Raw genomic sequence first — 17825 nt, 5'->3', positions numbered from 1 at the left:
CTTAAGGTTTTATAAAATTCATAGCAGGTTCCCAGCCGGCATTTGGTCGAAGAAGACATCTTTTAAGCGTTTAAAAGACGTCTTTTAAGGACCAAATACTGACTGGTTTAGCAACACTTATATTTAATTATAGGCCTAATAAAAGGCTCGTAGCCATGAGGCAAAATTAAATCGCGAAGCTCCAAAATTTAATTGTCGTCTATACAATAACATAGTAAATATGAATGAATAGACTTTTTGATATTTAGCAAGTATTGAAGGAGGTCCCTATATCAATGGTTTCTGGGAATATAATCTCGTTGTTGAAGCGCCCATGCTCTCTTTTTTTTTGCTACATTATTTTTTAAATGATGTGATGTTGAAAAATAGAAAACAAATATAAATTACTTTGTTATTTTTATTAAAAAAAGATTATTTCCATTATTCGACTAAATCGACATTTAGACGGTTTCAAAAAATGTATTAGTTCACTGTACAATTTTTTTTTTTTTTTTTTTAGTTTTTATTTATTATATTTCCATAATATAGTTTACATAGTTTACATTTTTATCATTATAACTTGTTTGTGGTGAAAATGTTTACTTGCAGAGCTTGTGTGTCTTTACTTAGAAATTTGTTTTTCGAGTTTTTATATCCGGTTACAATTTTGTTCAAATTCACAATTATTATTAGTTGTTAAACATCCAAATCTTCAGTTTTTTAAGAAATTATTAATCTTTTCTCCTTTCATCGTAATGTTCGTTTTTCAGTTTTAATAAAATAACACTTCATTTTTTCTTCTTCTTCTTCTTCTTCTTCTTCTTCTTCTTCTTCTTCTTCTTCTTCTTCTTCTTCTTCTTCTTCTTCTTCTTCTTCTTCTTCTTCTTCTTCTTCTTCTTCTTCTTCTTCTTCTTCTTCTTCTTCTTCTTCTTCTTCTTCTTCTTCTTCTTCTTCTTCTCTTCTTCTTCTTCTTCTTCTTCTTCTTCTTCTTCTTCTTCTTCTTCTTCTTCTTCTTCTTCTTCTTCTTCTTCTTCTTCTTCTTCTTCTTCTTCTTCCTTCTTCCTTCTTCTTCTTCTTCTTCTTCTTCTTCTTCTTCTTCTTCTTCTTCTTCTTCTTCTTCTTCTTCTTCTTCTTCTTCTTCTTCTTCTTCTTCTTCTTCTTCTTCTTCTTCTTCTTCTTCTTCTTCTTCTTCTTCTTCTTCTTCTTCTGCTTCTTCTTCTTCTTCTTCTTCTTCTTCTTCTTCTTCTTCTTTTAAATCGTCTCAAGTTCTTGACAATCAATAAAGATACTAAGAAATTGCTGTTTTGACCTATGTGTTCAGGTCTGATAAATTTTTTTTTTTTAATTTTTTTTTTATTGTTTGCATGTAAACACATATATAAATACACACACTTACGCACACACATATATATGCACACATACATACATACATTTTGTATGTATAAATTGTCCTCTTTTTTTTAATATAAAGTTTTACATTTACAAATATTAAAATTTTTATACTTTTAATAAATTATAATAGAGAATATAATCACCACATCAATAAAATTAAAAATAAAATAACAAAAAGAAAGTTTAAATAAAAACTTGGTATCTGATAAAAGATCTAATGATCTTGTCGCCAGAACCATAAATCGCTATAATAAAATATAACTTAAGCTATTAATAAATATAAACAAATAAAAATGACAAAATACAAAAACAAAAGAGCGTATTTATATAAATTTCTTATTTTTAAAAGTATTTCAAAATATTGTCATTAAAAAGAATGAATTCTTTTGATTTTTTTTAAAGACTGGGAAGGTAATTGATAAATCAAAATTAGGTAAAGTGATTTTGTTCCAGAGATTTAGTGCACGATAAGCTATACAGAACTGATTGAATTTTATTCGACAAAAGGGTTTATAGAGTGAGTTATCATTTCTTAGTGTATACTTTTTTTTTTATTAAGGTAAACATAAAACATAATATTTTATACACATTCACTTCATAAATATTAAGTACTTTTATATTTTTAAATAAAAACATTGAATGCGAAGTCGATTTTCAAAACAAACTAAGCGTATTGCATGTTTCTGACGATGATAAAGAGTAGCCAACTTACTTTTGTTTGTATTTCCCCAAGCAATACTTGCATAGTTAATATAACTATGTATAAATGAGTAATAGAGTTGGATTAAAATGATTTTGTTTAAATAATTTCTTGACTTATAAAGCACTCCTATATTTTTAGAAACTTTAGTGCAAATGTAGTCAATATGCGGTTTCCATGTAACATTCTCATCAAGATAAATGCCAAGAAAACTAGTAAAAGTTAACAACAAAGATCATCTGGAGGAACAGAGAGCGGTTAAATTTTTTTATCGATTGATTCAACAATTAGTTTGCGCTAAAAAATTTATGTTGGAGATAATGACGGCTTAATTTTGCATAAATAATCCAAAACAAGATTTTTGTAGAATAAAAAAGATATCATGAAATGGAGTTATTCCAATAAAAAATATAAAAATATAAGAACTCAAAGAAACAGTTTAATTGATTAACAGACAAGCAAAAATGACTGTGATTTAACCAGGGCATATATACCAGAGCATACGAACTGCTTTTGTGTGATTATGTTGGTATTTTTCTTTTTAAATTCTTATTTTTATTATTCGCACGTTTTGATTTCTCACGTTCTGAGATTTTTGGAAAGAAATCAAAAAAAAAAAAAAATTTCATAAGAAGATATAAGTATCATTTGTTTGAATGAATGAAGAAAATATGTTGTCTCAATGAAACAAAAATCTTTTACTAGGGTATTATAAAAATCAAGAGACTTTTTTGATAATAAATATCGAAAAATGCTTGACTTCTGTCTTATCTATTGTTATCTTTCCTACGTTAACATTATACGGGCCAAACATGCAAAACAAAATTATTAAAATAACAAATCTTAAAAAACCACGCATGTAAAGCAAGTCATTTCTTGACGAGATTAAGCAAATTCTCCCTTGATTTAGGTTAATACCTTAATATACCTTAATTCATTTCAACATACTGAACATACAAACTTAAGATATAAACTTTAATTCATTTTAAATACCAATATTTTTATAATTATTATTTTTTTAAGGACAATATCATCGACATATGCCAAAAAATTTGAAAACATGTTACATCCAATATGCAAATTTTTAATATTGAAAATCTGTTTCTGTATATAAAGACATTTTTACAGCGGCTTTTTCTCTAAATAAAATCTTTAATCAAATACCAACAACAGCTATCATTTGAGCAGAATAAAATCACAGGCGTCAAAATTTTCAATTATGAGCCAAACCATCAAAATGAAATTATTTGGAAAATAGCTGTTTATAAGATTTGAAAAGCATTAATTCTTCCAAACTACAAATGATATTGCATCTTCTTAATTTTTGACATAATATAACCGCTATAACTTATATTCTTTCCAATACATATATATAAAAAAACACACACGCACAAAACACACACTTTATTTTTACTTTTAAAAAAACACTTTATTTGGCTATTCCCAATTTTCTAAATCCATCGAAATAAATTTCGATGTAAAATAAAAGTTCACTAACAATATAAACGATTAATACTTAATAAATTTACGTTGAAATGTAACAACATTTTATAAACTATAAAAAAAATAGTATTAAATAATTTTTTTTTTAAAGCATAACTTAAATAGCAGTCAAATTTCAAGTTTAACTTTTCTGTTTTTTATTTTGAAGTTTAAATTGCGATGACAATTTTAAGCCACCTTATTGTACCGAAAAAATTTGTGTTGAACACGATGATGATATAAACGGACACTACACATGCAGTAATAACGGAACTATCATATGTAGAGACGGGTGGATTGACCCGTTAACAAAGTGCCGTTCAGGTATTTTCATTTTGTTTTATCATTAATATCGAAAGTGTTTTATTAGTTTGTTTAAATAATATAAATCATATGATGTAAAAAGTCCTATGACAAAAAATGTGATTGTTTAATTCAAGCAAATGTAATATAAAGTTTTTCAGATAAGTAACCCTAAAACAAAGAAGTAACTGCAAACATAAAGTAACAATAAAAACGAAGAACTCTTAAATAACTATAAATTTGAATATGCTAATTCATTTAATGCCTAAAAATTTGAACATTTGTTATAAATTTTGGTATCCCATGTTTCTTGAATAATAATTAGATAAACTTTGATTTAAAAGTAACTAAAAAAACCATTGGTTTCATTTACCTTTTAAAAAAAGTTATCCAGCATCACCCTTTTTTGCATGCTGGGTTTCATATGTAAATGAACTCATTTTTTCGACCAAAAGTATATAAATTTAGTTCTAAAAAAAACCAGAGTTTTATAGAGTTTTTGCATAAAAATCAGTTACTAATACAAAAATTTATGAACTGTGTCGTATAGATATTCTTTACAACAAAGTTTGTAAAGAATTCTTTTCTCTGCATGCAATACTGTTTGTTGTACCTCGCATACTCTATCTTTACGAGTGTCGTGGCTCTATCCTGCTCAGCGGTTTGTTGTTTAATTGCCGAAATTAATATCTATCTATTTATCTCTATGTATCTACATATTTGATATTATTAATTATTTCTATCTATGTATCAATATATATTTGATATTATTAATTCTATATATATGATATTATTAATTGTTTCTATCTATGTATCGATATATAATATATCTATCTATGTATCAATATATTTGATATTATTAATTATTGTTCTAAATTATTTGCTTTTAGTTTCAATGCATCCACAGAGTAAGTTTTTTTCGTTCTTATAACATAGCGTTTTTGTTATTATTTCAAAATTGTCATAAGTTTAACATTTTTTTTGTTTTCAATTTTTGTATTAAAGTTACAAAAGTTCATGAAGTTTCATACAAATATTCCTAACCAAAATTATTTTTAAAGTCTCAAGGGTTGGTTGTTATAACGACTTTGGAATGATTGCTGGAATGCGATTGTTTACAACGCTTGTAAACTACCGCTCTTTTATTAATTGGAATAACAGATATGGCAGCTTCAAAAATATAACTGAATTATGCTCATCTTTTGTTAAAAATAACAACTTTGAAGTTAGTGACCTATTCTATTCAATAAAATTAAAAAATTATTCACAATTCATTATGTTTATATAAGTTTTTTATATTTTTTTAAATTGATTTTTTTGTTTTTTTTCTGTTTCTTTACTAACTGAGTTTCAAATTAAGCATAAGTTTTATTTTTCAAGTACTTTGGTATTGCATACTGGGGAGAATGTTGGACTGGGTCAACACTTGATATCAACTACGAACGAGATGGTGAATCCTCTGGTTGTTGGCCTAGCCAAGACGCTAACTTAGGACCAATGCTTGTTGGTAAAGAAGCAACAATTATGGTTTATAAATGGAATTATAAAAATTGACAAATTAGTTTATTGATAAAGGTATATTAGCATTGTTATGTAAAGATATATTTTATTCTGTTATTCACATGACTTAAATATATAATAAAAGTTTTTTAATTATTCTTATTCCTAATACAAATTTTATTTTTTATACCTTATACAAATATAAAAAAAATAAAAAAAAGTTACATTTAAAGACATGGTTAAAAATAAACAAATAAAAACGCGGAAACTAAAAAAAGACAACGGCTAAATCATTCGTTTATAACTAAAAAATTTATTATTTGAAATTGAATTGTTAAAAACTATAAGTAAACTTTTCTTTGGTTGGTGTATTTATGATATATGGTTGGTGTTAGGGCGCGTAGTTAACAAGTTATTGAGTTTTTCAAGAGCTTGGTTCTTCCTAGTAGGCACTAGAAAACGTTAAAAAAAGTAGCCATAAAAACAAATTTATCTACTTATTGGGTAATCTGAATTTAGATTGTTTTCAATACCACGTCAATAATAACATTGAAAGGTTTTATAATGACATTTTTGAAAATGGTGCGATTCCTTTGATTAGCAAACCGACAAAAATTACTCAATCAAGTGCTTCTTTAATTGATAATATTTTAACCACTGATATTTTTACGAATCCTTATAAAAAGGCATAATTAAAAATGACATATCTAATTATTTTCCTTTTTCTTTCTATAAATATAGATGATAAATTATTTCCTAATGAAAAACGAGTTTTCAAAAAGCGCATTTTTACAAATAAAAACCTTGAATCTTTTAAAGAACAATTATCTCTTATTGATTGGAGCATTATTAACGCCTCTGATAATACAAACTTAGTTTATAACTCCTTTTTTAAAACTTTCTATGATATTTACGACACTAATTTCCCTGAAGTTAATTTAAATCTCAACGCTAAAAGTATTAAATCGCCTAGGATTACAAAGGGTTTGCGAAAGTCTTCAAAAATTAAACAAAAATTATGCATTAATAACTTAAAATGTAAACTATTTAAATTTACTAGATTAATATAAATTTATTTTTAAACGCACTTGGTTTATAATAAGAGAAATTACTGGCAGCAAAAAATGTAAATCTCGCCCTTTGCCAAACGTGGTTAAACATAATAATGAATTTTTTTATGATAAAAGACAAATTACGGAAGAGTTTAATAAATATTTTGTGTCTGTAGGACCAAATCTTGCAAAAAAAATTCCTATAGCAAACAGTTTAATGAATGTTCTATGTTTCCCTCTAAACTCTAACTTGAACTCTTTTGAATTATCTTTTGAAGAGTTTAAAATTGCCTTTAAAATGTTAAAATCTAACAAAGCAGTAGGCCCTGATGGTATTAACGGCAACATTATTATAAGTTCATTTGATGTTTTAAAAGATATACTCTTTAGGATTTTTTTAATATCAATTAAACAGGGAATTTTTTCACAAGCTCTAAAATTAACAAAAGTCATACCAATATTAAAAGGTTGAGAATTTAAGTAACTATCGTCCAATTTCACTACTTTCTGTATTCTCTAAAGTTTTAGAAAGAATTTTGTACAATAAAATTTATAATCATTTTACTATAAACAATTTATTATACAGCAATCAATATGGATTTCAAAAAAACAGTTCCACTGAACATGCCATTCTACAATTTACAAGAAATATATCTGACTCTTTTGAAAATTCTCGATTTACTTTAGGTGTTTTCATTGACTTGGCAAAAGCTATTGATAATCTTGATCACGAAATTCTTTTTAAAAAGTTGAAGTGGTACGGAATTACTGGAAATATATTAGCTTGGCTAAAAAATTACCTAAATATTTGGAAACAATTTGTTTATGTGGATGATAACGTATCATCTAATTTGCAAATTATTTCATGTGGAATTCCTCAAGGATCCATATTAGGACCCCTCCTATTTCTAATATATATTAATGATATACCAAAAGCTTCTAACCTAATGACAATTATGTTTGCTGATGATTCTAACTTATATCTTTCTCATAACAACATTTTTATATTTTTTAGCAACATGAATATTGAACTAGTCAAAATTTCCGAATGGTTTAGATTAAACAAACTATCATTAAATATTGATAAAACTAAATAGATTTTTTTCATTCTTATGGTAAAAAGGACCAGCTGCCTAACAACTTACACTTTCTTTTTATTGATAACGTAATTATTAAAAGATTTCATGTGACAAGATTTTTAGGCGTATATATCGATGAAAATCTTAATTGGAAAAGCCACATTGCTAAGTTGTGCAATAAAATTTCAAAGAGTATAGACATCTTATACAAAATAAGAAACGTTCTTGATAAACATATCTTCATTCAATTATATTATTCGCTAATTCATTGTCATATTAAATATGCAAACATTGCTTGGGGTAGAGCTTAAATCTCTCTATCAGCAACAGAAGCATGTAGCACGCCTTATAAATTTCAAGGACCGTTTTGCTCACGCCAAGCCCTTTATTATATGATATGAAAGCACCCAATATATATGAGTTAAATGTTTTTAATATTCTTTGTTTTATGTATAAATGCAAGACCCACCTATCACCTGTTTCTTTTCTTAACATGTATTTACAAAGAGATAGAAATAAATATATTTTAAGGAACGATAATTTAATTCGACAACCATTTTCTCGAACTAATTTTGGAAAATTTTTTATTTCATTTCGCAGACCATTTTTATGGAATAGTTTAGTTTAAAATACTTCTAAAGATTTTTCTCAAGAATCTAATTTTGGTTCTTTTAAACAAAATCTTAAAAAACTTATTTTTTTAACTGAAAATATACTAATCTACTTTTAAATTTTTGAAAATCCCTTATCTATATTAGTATATGTATATATTTAATGTATATTCTTTTTTATTTATTTTTTTGTTTGTTTTTTTATCAACAAGCAATCATTTAACATGTTTAGTTTTACTGAATTATTTAACATGCTTTAATTTCTAAGTTTTATAACTCTTCTATTGTAATATTGTATGTTTATTTTTGTTTTAATTTATAATATTGTATTACGAAGTCTATATACTTTTACTATTAAATTTAATTTTGTAATAAAAAAAATTAAACAAAAATAAATAAATAACAAGAATAAAAACATAACAAAAAAAAAAATAATAATAATAATAAAAAAAAAAAATACAAAAATATTAAAATACATATATATATAAGAAAAAGAAAATAAAAAATAATGAATGTATGCGTATCTTCCAATACACGTATGTTGGCTACGTTTGGAGGTGAACGATCCTTTTGTAATGACTAGGCGTTTTTGTCTTTAGATGCGTAAACGTTAATTTATATATTTGGCAGTGGTTTGGTGTTTTTTTTTGTCAGAAGTATTAATGGAAATTTGGTATTTTGGCTTAACACACAGCAATAACCATCGTATGGCTTTCTAGATCCTTTTGCACAACTTTTTGAACAACCTGGAAATGCATTATATTCAGTCTGGAAATGAAATTATTTTGATTATATTCAGTGATATATAGTGAAAAATATATATAGCGATAAATAAGATTTAATGATTATTTTCGACAAACTAGATTCAGTGTGCGCAAGTGATTTATCTAGTAAATTATGGACATCAATGTTCGAATGAGTCGGCTATTCGGAAGGCATAGTAATTTGATTGATGCAAGCCGTAAACACCATAACATAAGGAAATAACCATTAAAAAATATAAAAATAAAAAAATAAATAAAAAAAAAGCGTTCGAATTTTTTCAATAGCGGTTTCTCTGTGACAAGACCTGATGATCTTCTTTGAGTATCCGAGCTCTGATGAAAACCTTGAGGAAACTTTCCCATCCAATCCATAAAAACAGATTTATATGTCAGAATAATATGTCGAAAATGATGACTGTTCACTGGGATGGAAAAATACTGCCTCAATTTCTAATAAAAATTCTAACTAAGAAGGTCCGGCTGTATCCTGACTAATGAGTTTTTCCGTCCAAAATCAAGCTAAAGCTGTCTTAAACGCACTTTATGACTAGAACCTCATTGACAAAGTACAAATAATGTGCTGTGCACACTACGTCTGATACAGAAAGTTTGAAAGAAGCTTGTGTACTTTTTGAGTAAAAAACTAGACCAGAAATATACTAGTTTTTGCTTGTCGCCATCACGTTTACGAACTGGTTTAAAAATGACCAGGTCACAAAGTTTTAGGATTTTGCATTATTAAACCCAAAGGAATACTGTAATAATTGAATTTGAATGCCTAGTAAGACATCTTTGGTATGTAATCGTAAAGTTTACAATAATGTTATTTACAATAGTAAAGTGCAAAAAAAAAAAGTTAAAACTTAAAGAAAATTGTCTCGTGTATTAGATGTCATGTATTTCATGAGTTCTTATACAAAAAAAAATGTTGCTGTTCAAATAAATTTTACGAGTTCAAAGAATGATTTGAGATTTTTTTTATTTAAATTACACAAATAGTTGATAAAAAAAAAATCTTTTAAAATATAATTTAGAGTTACTTTAATAGATTTGTTTTCAATTTTCCTGCATTACCAATGAAATTGTAGTGTTTAGAAATGTTTTTGATATTTTTGTATCCATCAAAAAATTCTTCTAAACTAACTTTTTGGGTCTCAATATAAGCCAATTCATTAGGTCTCACATCACTTTTTTAGTTCTTTGCATGTAATAAAGTATGTTTTTGACTTCTCAAGTCAAATTGTACAAGAAAATATGCTTATACTCATTAGTTAGAATAATAACTCCAACACTAAGGCATCTACATCTTTAATATATTTTTCGTCTTCAAAAAGAGTATCATTATCCAAAAAAAAAAAATAATGCTTTGATTTTAAATTCACCATAAAATTTGTTCAGCGTTTTTAAACTTGGTGCTATCAGTTCCTGGAATATTAGAAAAATAAAGTGATTAGGGCTCGAGTGACCAGACTATCTATTTCTTGTCAAAATTGAAAAAAGTTTTCTCATAAAAATTCAATGTAAATATAAAATACTATAGAAAACTATATTAACAAAAAAGAATAGAACTCCATTATTTTACAGGGGTTATCTGACAGAAATTACTTATAGAGAGTTATTTTTGTTTAATGGACTTATAAATCATACGGTTCTAGGGTTTTTAAAAATTCTTGTATAAAAATTGTTGTATAAAATTCTTGTTTAAAAATTACTTGTATAAAAAGTGTCTGGGTAAAACCAATTTATCTACAAACTTATCCTAATGAGTTAAAAACTCTAATTCTCAGTAATTCAGCATATTTCCTTTAGAATTGGCCAGCAAAGATTTACTGAGTTTGTGGAAACCCTTGTATAGAAAATCGTTTATTTTTGTAATTGTCGAGTAGTGAAGGCATTGGGAAGATTAAAAGCTCAATTTCAATCTTTTTTAAAGATATTAGATGCAACAGTTAAATACGTGATCAATATTGTTACAACATTTTGTTTAATACATGACTTCTGCACAACTTTAAATGAATGGAATGAGCAAATAAAGATTGACCAAGTAAACACCCAGTTAAACCGTAGTTATTTTGAACTTGACAATAAGTTATATTGAGTTTATAAAAAGGTGCCATTAGAAATTAATAATTTACATCTATAAGGTGTAAGTGAATTCTTCAAACAATACTTTAAAAAGTATACACTTTATTTTCAGAAAAATATAAAACAAAATACAAAAATACTTACATAAGCATGTGCTAGTATTTTTTTTTGTTATGTTTTTTACTAACTACGTTAATAGATCACTAAATTGCATGTTTTCTAGATATTTAGTCAAGACTAGTCCAGATAATTTAGACACTATCTAGAAATATCTGAATCTATTAAGACTTTCCAGATAATCCTATTCTTTTTTGAACTTTTTCAAAAAATAGGATAAGTATTGAAGCTCTTTTAAAAAGAAAATTTTCGAGAAGAATAATTTTAAACATTTATTTCAATTACACTTTTTAGTTTAGATGACAATGAATTATGAATAAAGCAATATGAAATGGGAGTTGAATTTATAGTATACCCGAGTGGCAAGCAGTATTGACCTAATATTGTTTACATACTGGAAGCAGTTATGTGTCAATATTGCTTACACCTCGATAGCATTTAATAAAAAAACACCAATACCGACTATATTAGAATCAATAACAGTTGATGCAGACATAAATGTACATTCGCTGCTCTGTACTCACAACCAACAAATATGACCAAAAAATTGATTTGTTAAAGGAAGTAATGGAAAACTTAAATAAAATTAGTGTGCTGCAATAAGTCATTAGAAGCAAATTTTTGTAAATTTGTAAATTTGGTGACAGCAAATTTACAAAGTGGTCTAATTGAGAGAAAGTTTGCACTAGCGAAAAATTAGGAGCAGATTTTTTGTAAGATTTTTTTGAGAGAAATTAATTTGATAGCATATAAACTTCTGAAGCGTCAAAGTTCCAATAAATTTTTTACATTGTAAAAAATATTTATCAAATAGGTCTAGATGCAAAAACACCAGAGCATAGTTGAAAGCTGCAAGTACAATCTTGATTATAACTATTATCTTTCTCGTATGGTTGACTATTTGCTACATCCAAATAGCTTGCTTTTGTTTCACCGATATATCGGTAAAACAAAATTAAAAATTGAAAAATCTCGCATTTGCTAACATCAGTTAATATTAAAGTTAAAAATTTTTCAAGTATTAGTAAAATCAATCGGGTTAAAATATTAATGCAAAAACACCTTTTGAAAACTTCTAATTAAAAAATATAATTTTTTTAAGTTTCTGGAGATAACAAAAGTAGTGTTCCTAAATTAAATACATTTTTGTTGGAAAATGTTCTATTTATTATACTTTATTGTTTGAAGGCAAAAAAATGAAACTTTCCAAATTTCTGGGAAGTGGAAATTGATTGAATTCAATCTATTTCCAATTTCCGGAAAGTGTTAAGTATTTAAAAATTAATCACTTTCTTTAAGTCTTTACATGACATTAGGCTTGTTATTTCGCCGCACTTTTCCTCTCGGGCTTTTGTTTTTCAAAGTTACGTTCTTAATGTCTTTTAAACGTCTTTTAAACGTTCTTTACGTAAGAATGTTTAGAAGACGTTTAAAAAACATTTAAAAGACATTAAGAACGTAACTTTTAAAAACAAATTTTTTTTTTTAATTCTTTATTTAATAAGATTTCTTTTTTAAAAATATTTTATTATATGATATTCTTTTTGCACTCTTTAAAACTAATGTAAATCTTGAGTTTTTTGATAAAAGGCTGCTTCTTTCTTTCCTTTGAATAAAGTTTTCTTCAATAAAAGCAGATTCTTCTGCAACAGAAGATGCTGGTATAATTCAATACTTTTCATACCGCACTAGCTCACATAGGCAAACAATTAATTTTGTTTTCAAAATTGACTAAAGCTTAAAAAACATAAAAAATTTTTTATGATAGTCTCTTGGAGTTACTTGAGAAACAAATAAGCTTAAACTGCCAGCCAGTTTGCTGAGGATTGTTTTGTTAGGCTTTTTGCTTGATTAGGTCCGAAATTGTTTTGTTGGGTATTTTGCAGTAGAGGTGGCGTTGTATTTTTAAAGAAACTCCTTTCCTATACTTTCAATTACTTCTGCACCTAGCCATTTTAAATTAAGTGGATCTAAATAAACTGCTCTCAGTATCATTTTGTTTTTAATGTTAGTCTTGCCAACTAAGTGATAGCTCAAGTTGTTAAACAGGAATTCTTTCATTGCTTTTTCTTTAAAATCACGAGATTTAGCTTCAAAACTATGAAACAGAAGATAATTATGAAGTCTCTTTTTTTAGCAATGAAAGGTAATAATAAAGTCTTGTAATTTCTTCGCGTTCACATTTCTGTAACTTTAATAAATGGTTCAAGAACTTCGATTAAGATATCGACAAGTGTCCAATCTTCCGTAAGTTCAAATTTTTTGAACTTTTTTATTTGTTTTTTAGTCATTCCAGTAATTATTTATTAGCAGTGTCTTTTAATTTCACATGTCAATTGAGCATTATAAATGCAGAATTCCAGCAAGTAGGAAAATCAAGGATCAAGTTTTTAATGTAGTTTAAATCTGATCTTTTGTTAATTTCCATTTTGAGCATAAATACAAAAGTCATCAAGTCATCTATAGTAAAAAATATATTTGTTTTTTTAAATTAAAAATTTTTTTGTATCTATAATAAATACTTGTTACTTCAAGTTATTATGTGACTTGTAATAAAATATTACATCCGCCTGAAATATCACATCCCCAATAGAAAAATTGAAAACGAGAATACGCTTTCGAGTTATTTCACTCAGAAGTGTATCAAGTACGTCCGAAACATTCAAGTACATAAACAATATATATAAAACGCAACAAGATTCATAAAAACTTTTTATTAATAATGTACTATAAATGAAATTAGCATGAAATGGTAATATATTTTAAATATAAATGAATAAAAATATTAATAAATATACTTTAAGTTTATACTTTATTCTTTAATTCGTAACATTTTAATTGTAAAATATTGAGTGAAAATAATGTTAGAGAATACACAAGGGATGTGAGATATTCGAGACACCTAATACTAAAAGTTTACAACATGGTATAAATTACGTATGGGGATTTAATATTTTAGAAGTCTGCATAGGGGGAATGTGATATTTTAAGTAAGAACTTCAGCTTTTTTATGCAATATGTAAAGAGATTAAACAAGGGAGGTGTGGCGTTCTAAATGTCAAATACTAATAGTTTGCAATATTGTATAAATTGCTTAGTGGGATGTAATATTTTAGAAGTCTGCATAGGGGGGATGTAATATTTTAAGTAATAATTTTAGCTTCTTTATGCCATATATACAGAGATTACTCAAGGGGGATGAGATATTCTAGATACCAAATACTAACAGTTACCAATTTCGTTTAAATTACGTAGGGGGTGTAATATTTTAAAAGAATGCATAGTATTTTAAGTAAGAATTTCAGTTTCTTTATGCAATATATACAAACATTATACAGGGGGATGTGATGTTCTAAGTGACAAATACCATTAGTTTGCAATATTTAATAAATTACTTATCTATACAATATTGCAAACTATTAGTATTTGTAATATTTTAGAAGCCAGCATTAGGGGGGATGTGATATTTTAAGTAAGAGTTTCAGCTTCTTTTTGCGATATATGTAAAAATTAAACAAATAGCTTTGACTATAATTTATTTCTTGCAGTTTGTTGAGTTGGAAGGTGTTTAAAGCTAAAATATATATTTATTCAGAAAGCTTTCAATAAAGCCAAAAAAAGAAGACTTTTTTTTTTTAGTTTTTTTATTCTTTTTTAGCTTTTAAATGTTTTAATATATTCTTAACATTTATTAAGATTCGATTGAGCTAACATTTGAAATATGCAAAATTGTTCTACCGAGCCATATATAAGGCTTTATACAAGTTTAAAAAATTATAAAGATTTAAAAAGCACGCAACGACATTACGAAAAACGAACTTTTATGCTTGTATTTTTTTTATCGTAGTGCATAAACTTTTTTTGCTCGGTTTAGTTTATGGAAAATTTTGATGGAAAAATAATAAATACGGTTTGTCGTGTTGTTGTTGTTTTTTTGTGTATATTTTTATATTCATCTTTTTTACAACCACTAAGGAGTTTGAAGAGGGTGAAGTGCGGTCTAGACATCGAATCTGTTGTTTTATTTAAGGAAATAGTTGTCCTTTTTTCCGTTTTAAAAAGTTTTATGTTAACAATGAAATGCTTTTAAATAACTATTACGGTATTGCCAAAATGTATTTAAATAACATTTATGTTAAGGCCGAAGGTAGGAGTTTCACAACTCTACTACGATAATACAGTAAATAGAATTTTTATATTTTATTTATATTTTTAGTTTCGCCGTAGAAAGTAATAGTTTATTAAATAACATAAATAATAAAACAAATGGCTGGAGCAAGAAAGAAGACATCAGTTTGTCTTATCACCAAGCCCCATTGTGGCTTTATCACAGGTCTTTTTTTAAGATAAAATATATAAAATCGTGATAAATGCTTGTGATAAATGTATATAAAATGTGTAAAAACTACGTTTCACAATTGATATAACTGTTTATATATAAATTCGTTTTGTAAAATAAATTTAAATCAAGTAAAAGTAAAAGAAAATAAAAGAAAGAAATTGTGCTAGTTTATATTTCTTTACTAAAAAAGAAAAAGAAAATTAAAGTCCGAAGATAGTAAAAATCACTTTGATTCAGATTTAAACTGTTCAAGTGTATTTCTTTTGATAGTAACAGTATGTGGAAAAAATTTCCACAAATAAGGTCCGCGGTGTTGGATTGAGTATGAATTTGACTTTAATGTAATTTTTGGGATCACACAGTTGTTATATGAGAATCTAGTAGGGTATTTATGACCTATTTCGCTAAAATAGGGTTTAAATATTGGCGGAGATATTCCATATTTTATTTTGTATATAAACTGTAAAACAAGGTGTATGTTAATTTTGTATACAATCAACGCTCCAAGTTTGCATAAGAGAGGTTCACAAGATGAATACACCTGAACCACTCGTTTATTTTATGTATTTCTATGTTAACTATGTTAAAAAGTGTCTTAATGACTCTATGTGAATAAAACAAATTTAAGTCATCTGCAAACAAGATTTAATTTAATAAGTTTGATGTTGAATATAAATCATTTATAAAGAGTAAAAATAATAATGGTCCGAAGATTAAGCCTTGGGGAACCCCGCAAGTTATTGCGCTATTTGTTGTTTTTCTTGTTTCATACTGAATATATTGCTTTCTGTTTTATAAATAATCTTTAAACCAAAGTAAGTTGTTATTTTTTACTCCATACATTTCAAGTGTTTTAGAAGAATGTCGTGATTTACGGTGTCAAAAGCTTTAGAAAGATCAATAAAAACTCCTAACATGAAGCAATCATTACTAAAAGCATTAGATATATGAGTAACTAACTCAATTATAGCATGGTCGGTTGAGTGGTTTTTTTTAAATCCAAATTGTTTACCATCTAAAAAATTGTTTTCCGTCAAATAATTGTAAAGTCTATTATACGTGACGCGTTCAAGTAATTTGGAAAAACATGGGAAAACTAATATAGATCTATAATTATTAGTATCAAAATCATCTCCAGATTTAAAAATAGGGGTAATAGGGACAATTTTTTGTTTATCTGGGACAATGCCTGATTTCAGTGAAACATCGAAGATGTGATGCAATAATGGTTAGATGATATCAAATACTGATTTTACGACAAAGCTACTGATATTATCAAAGCCTGCACTTTTGTTGTTTTTTAGAATATTTAAAGCGAATCGCAATTCATTAGAATCTAGATTTGTTTCTTTCATAATCTTTTCTGAGGTAAGGTTCTTAATCAAGTAAGAATGAAATGTTGCAGAACTCGACGGAATTTCTGCTGCTTATTTGTGACCCGCATTAGGAAAAAAGCTATTTAGATATTCAGCTATTATAATCTTATCAGACTAACTTACCATCAATCAAAAGCTTTTTTGGCTGGTTGCTTTTTGTACAGTTATTATTACCGACTATCTCTCTAATTGTATTCCATGTTTTCATAGCAATTTCATGGGGTTTTTTTAACATGTTTGAATAATAGTGCTTTTTTGAGTATTGTTTCGTTTTTTCAAACAAGGTTTTATAATTTTTGTAAATAATTTCATTTTTTTAAGTTTTATTTTTGAGGAATTTGTCGTCAAGTCTTTTTTTTTTTTTTTTTTGAGGATTTAATTAAACCTTTAGACATCCAAGGAGTTAAAAGTGACTTTTTGCTTGTAACAACAGTTTTAACTGGAAACGCTTTTTCATAATATTTACAAAATTGACCAAGAAAAAGTTCGTAGGCGTTGTTCGCATCGCTTGATTTCAGTATAAGATTCCACTCAACATTGGTTTTTAGTAAGTTTTTGAATTTTTGTAAGGAGTTTTCATTGATCTCTCGTTTGAATATAGGAATTTTAAGAGTGGTATTGTTTGGTGCTATTTTTTTAGTAGTTAAGAAGGTGGGAAAGTGATTTGGAAGGTCAGTTTTAATTATACCTGTGAGAACATGGGAATTGTTGGATATTATATTATCGACTAAGGTTGAAGAATTTTTAGTTATTCTGGTTGGCTTATTAATTGTTGGAATGAAACTCAAGTAAAGTACCAATAAAATGTTTAACATTATTATTAGAAGTATGATTCAACAAATTAATGTTTGTATCACCAACTATGTAAACATGCTTTTGTGTGTTTTCAATTTTGTTTAAGAATGTGCTAAGATGAGTTAAAAATGTTAAAATTTCCACCTGGTTGTCTATAAATCTCCCACCTGGTTGTCTATAAACAGTATTTATGATTATGTTTTTAGAGTTTTTGTTAACTAATTCTATGCATAATGACTCACAATCTG

General features: G+C 26.6%; 1 protein-coding gene across 3 annotated transcripts in view; it reads left to right on the top strand.

Moving 5' to 3' along the window:
• Positions 1-14984, top strand: part of LOC136092345 (uncharacterized) — a 41058-nt gene extending 26074 nt beyond the window's left edge. The window contains exons 4-8 of one of the 3 annotated variants that reach the window (XM_065820363.1): positions 3723-3877; positions 4747-4764; positions 4918-5081; positions 5237-5431; positions 14761-14984. In XM_065820363.1, the coding sequence (XP_065676435.1) occupies positions 3723-3877; positions 4747-4764; positions 4918-5081; positions 5237-5410 (511 nt within the window). In that variant the 3' untranslated portion in view covers positions 5411-5431; positions 14761-14984. Of the gene's footprint in view, positions 1-3722; positions 3878-4746; positions 4765-4917; positions 5082-5236; positions 5510-8697; positions 9734-14760 lie in introns of those variants that run through there. The other 2 variants (XM_065820362.1, XM_065820361.1) reach the window with 2 other exon arrangements.
• The last annotated feature ends 2841 nt before the right edge of the window (positions 14985-17825 follow it).

This window comes from Hydra vulgaris, chromosome 15 (genome assembly GCF_038396675.1).
Source record: "Hydra vulgaris chromosome 15, alternate assembly HydraT2T_AEP".
Lineage (NCBI taxonomy): Eukaryota > Metazoa > Cnidaria > Hydrozoa > Anthoathecata > Hydridae > Hydra > Hydra vulgaris.
This window is presented reverse-complemented; position numbering and strand designations above follow the sequence as displayed.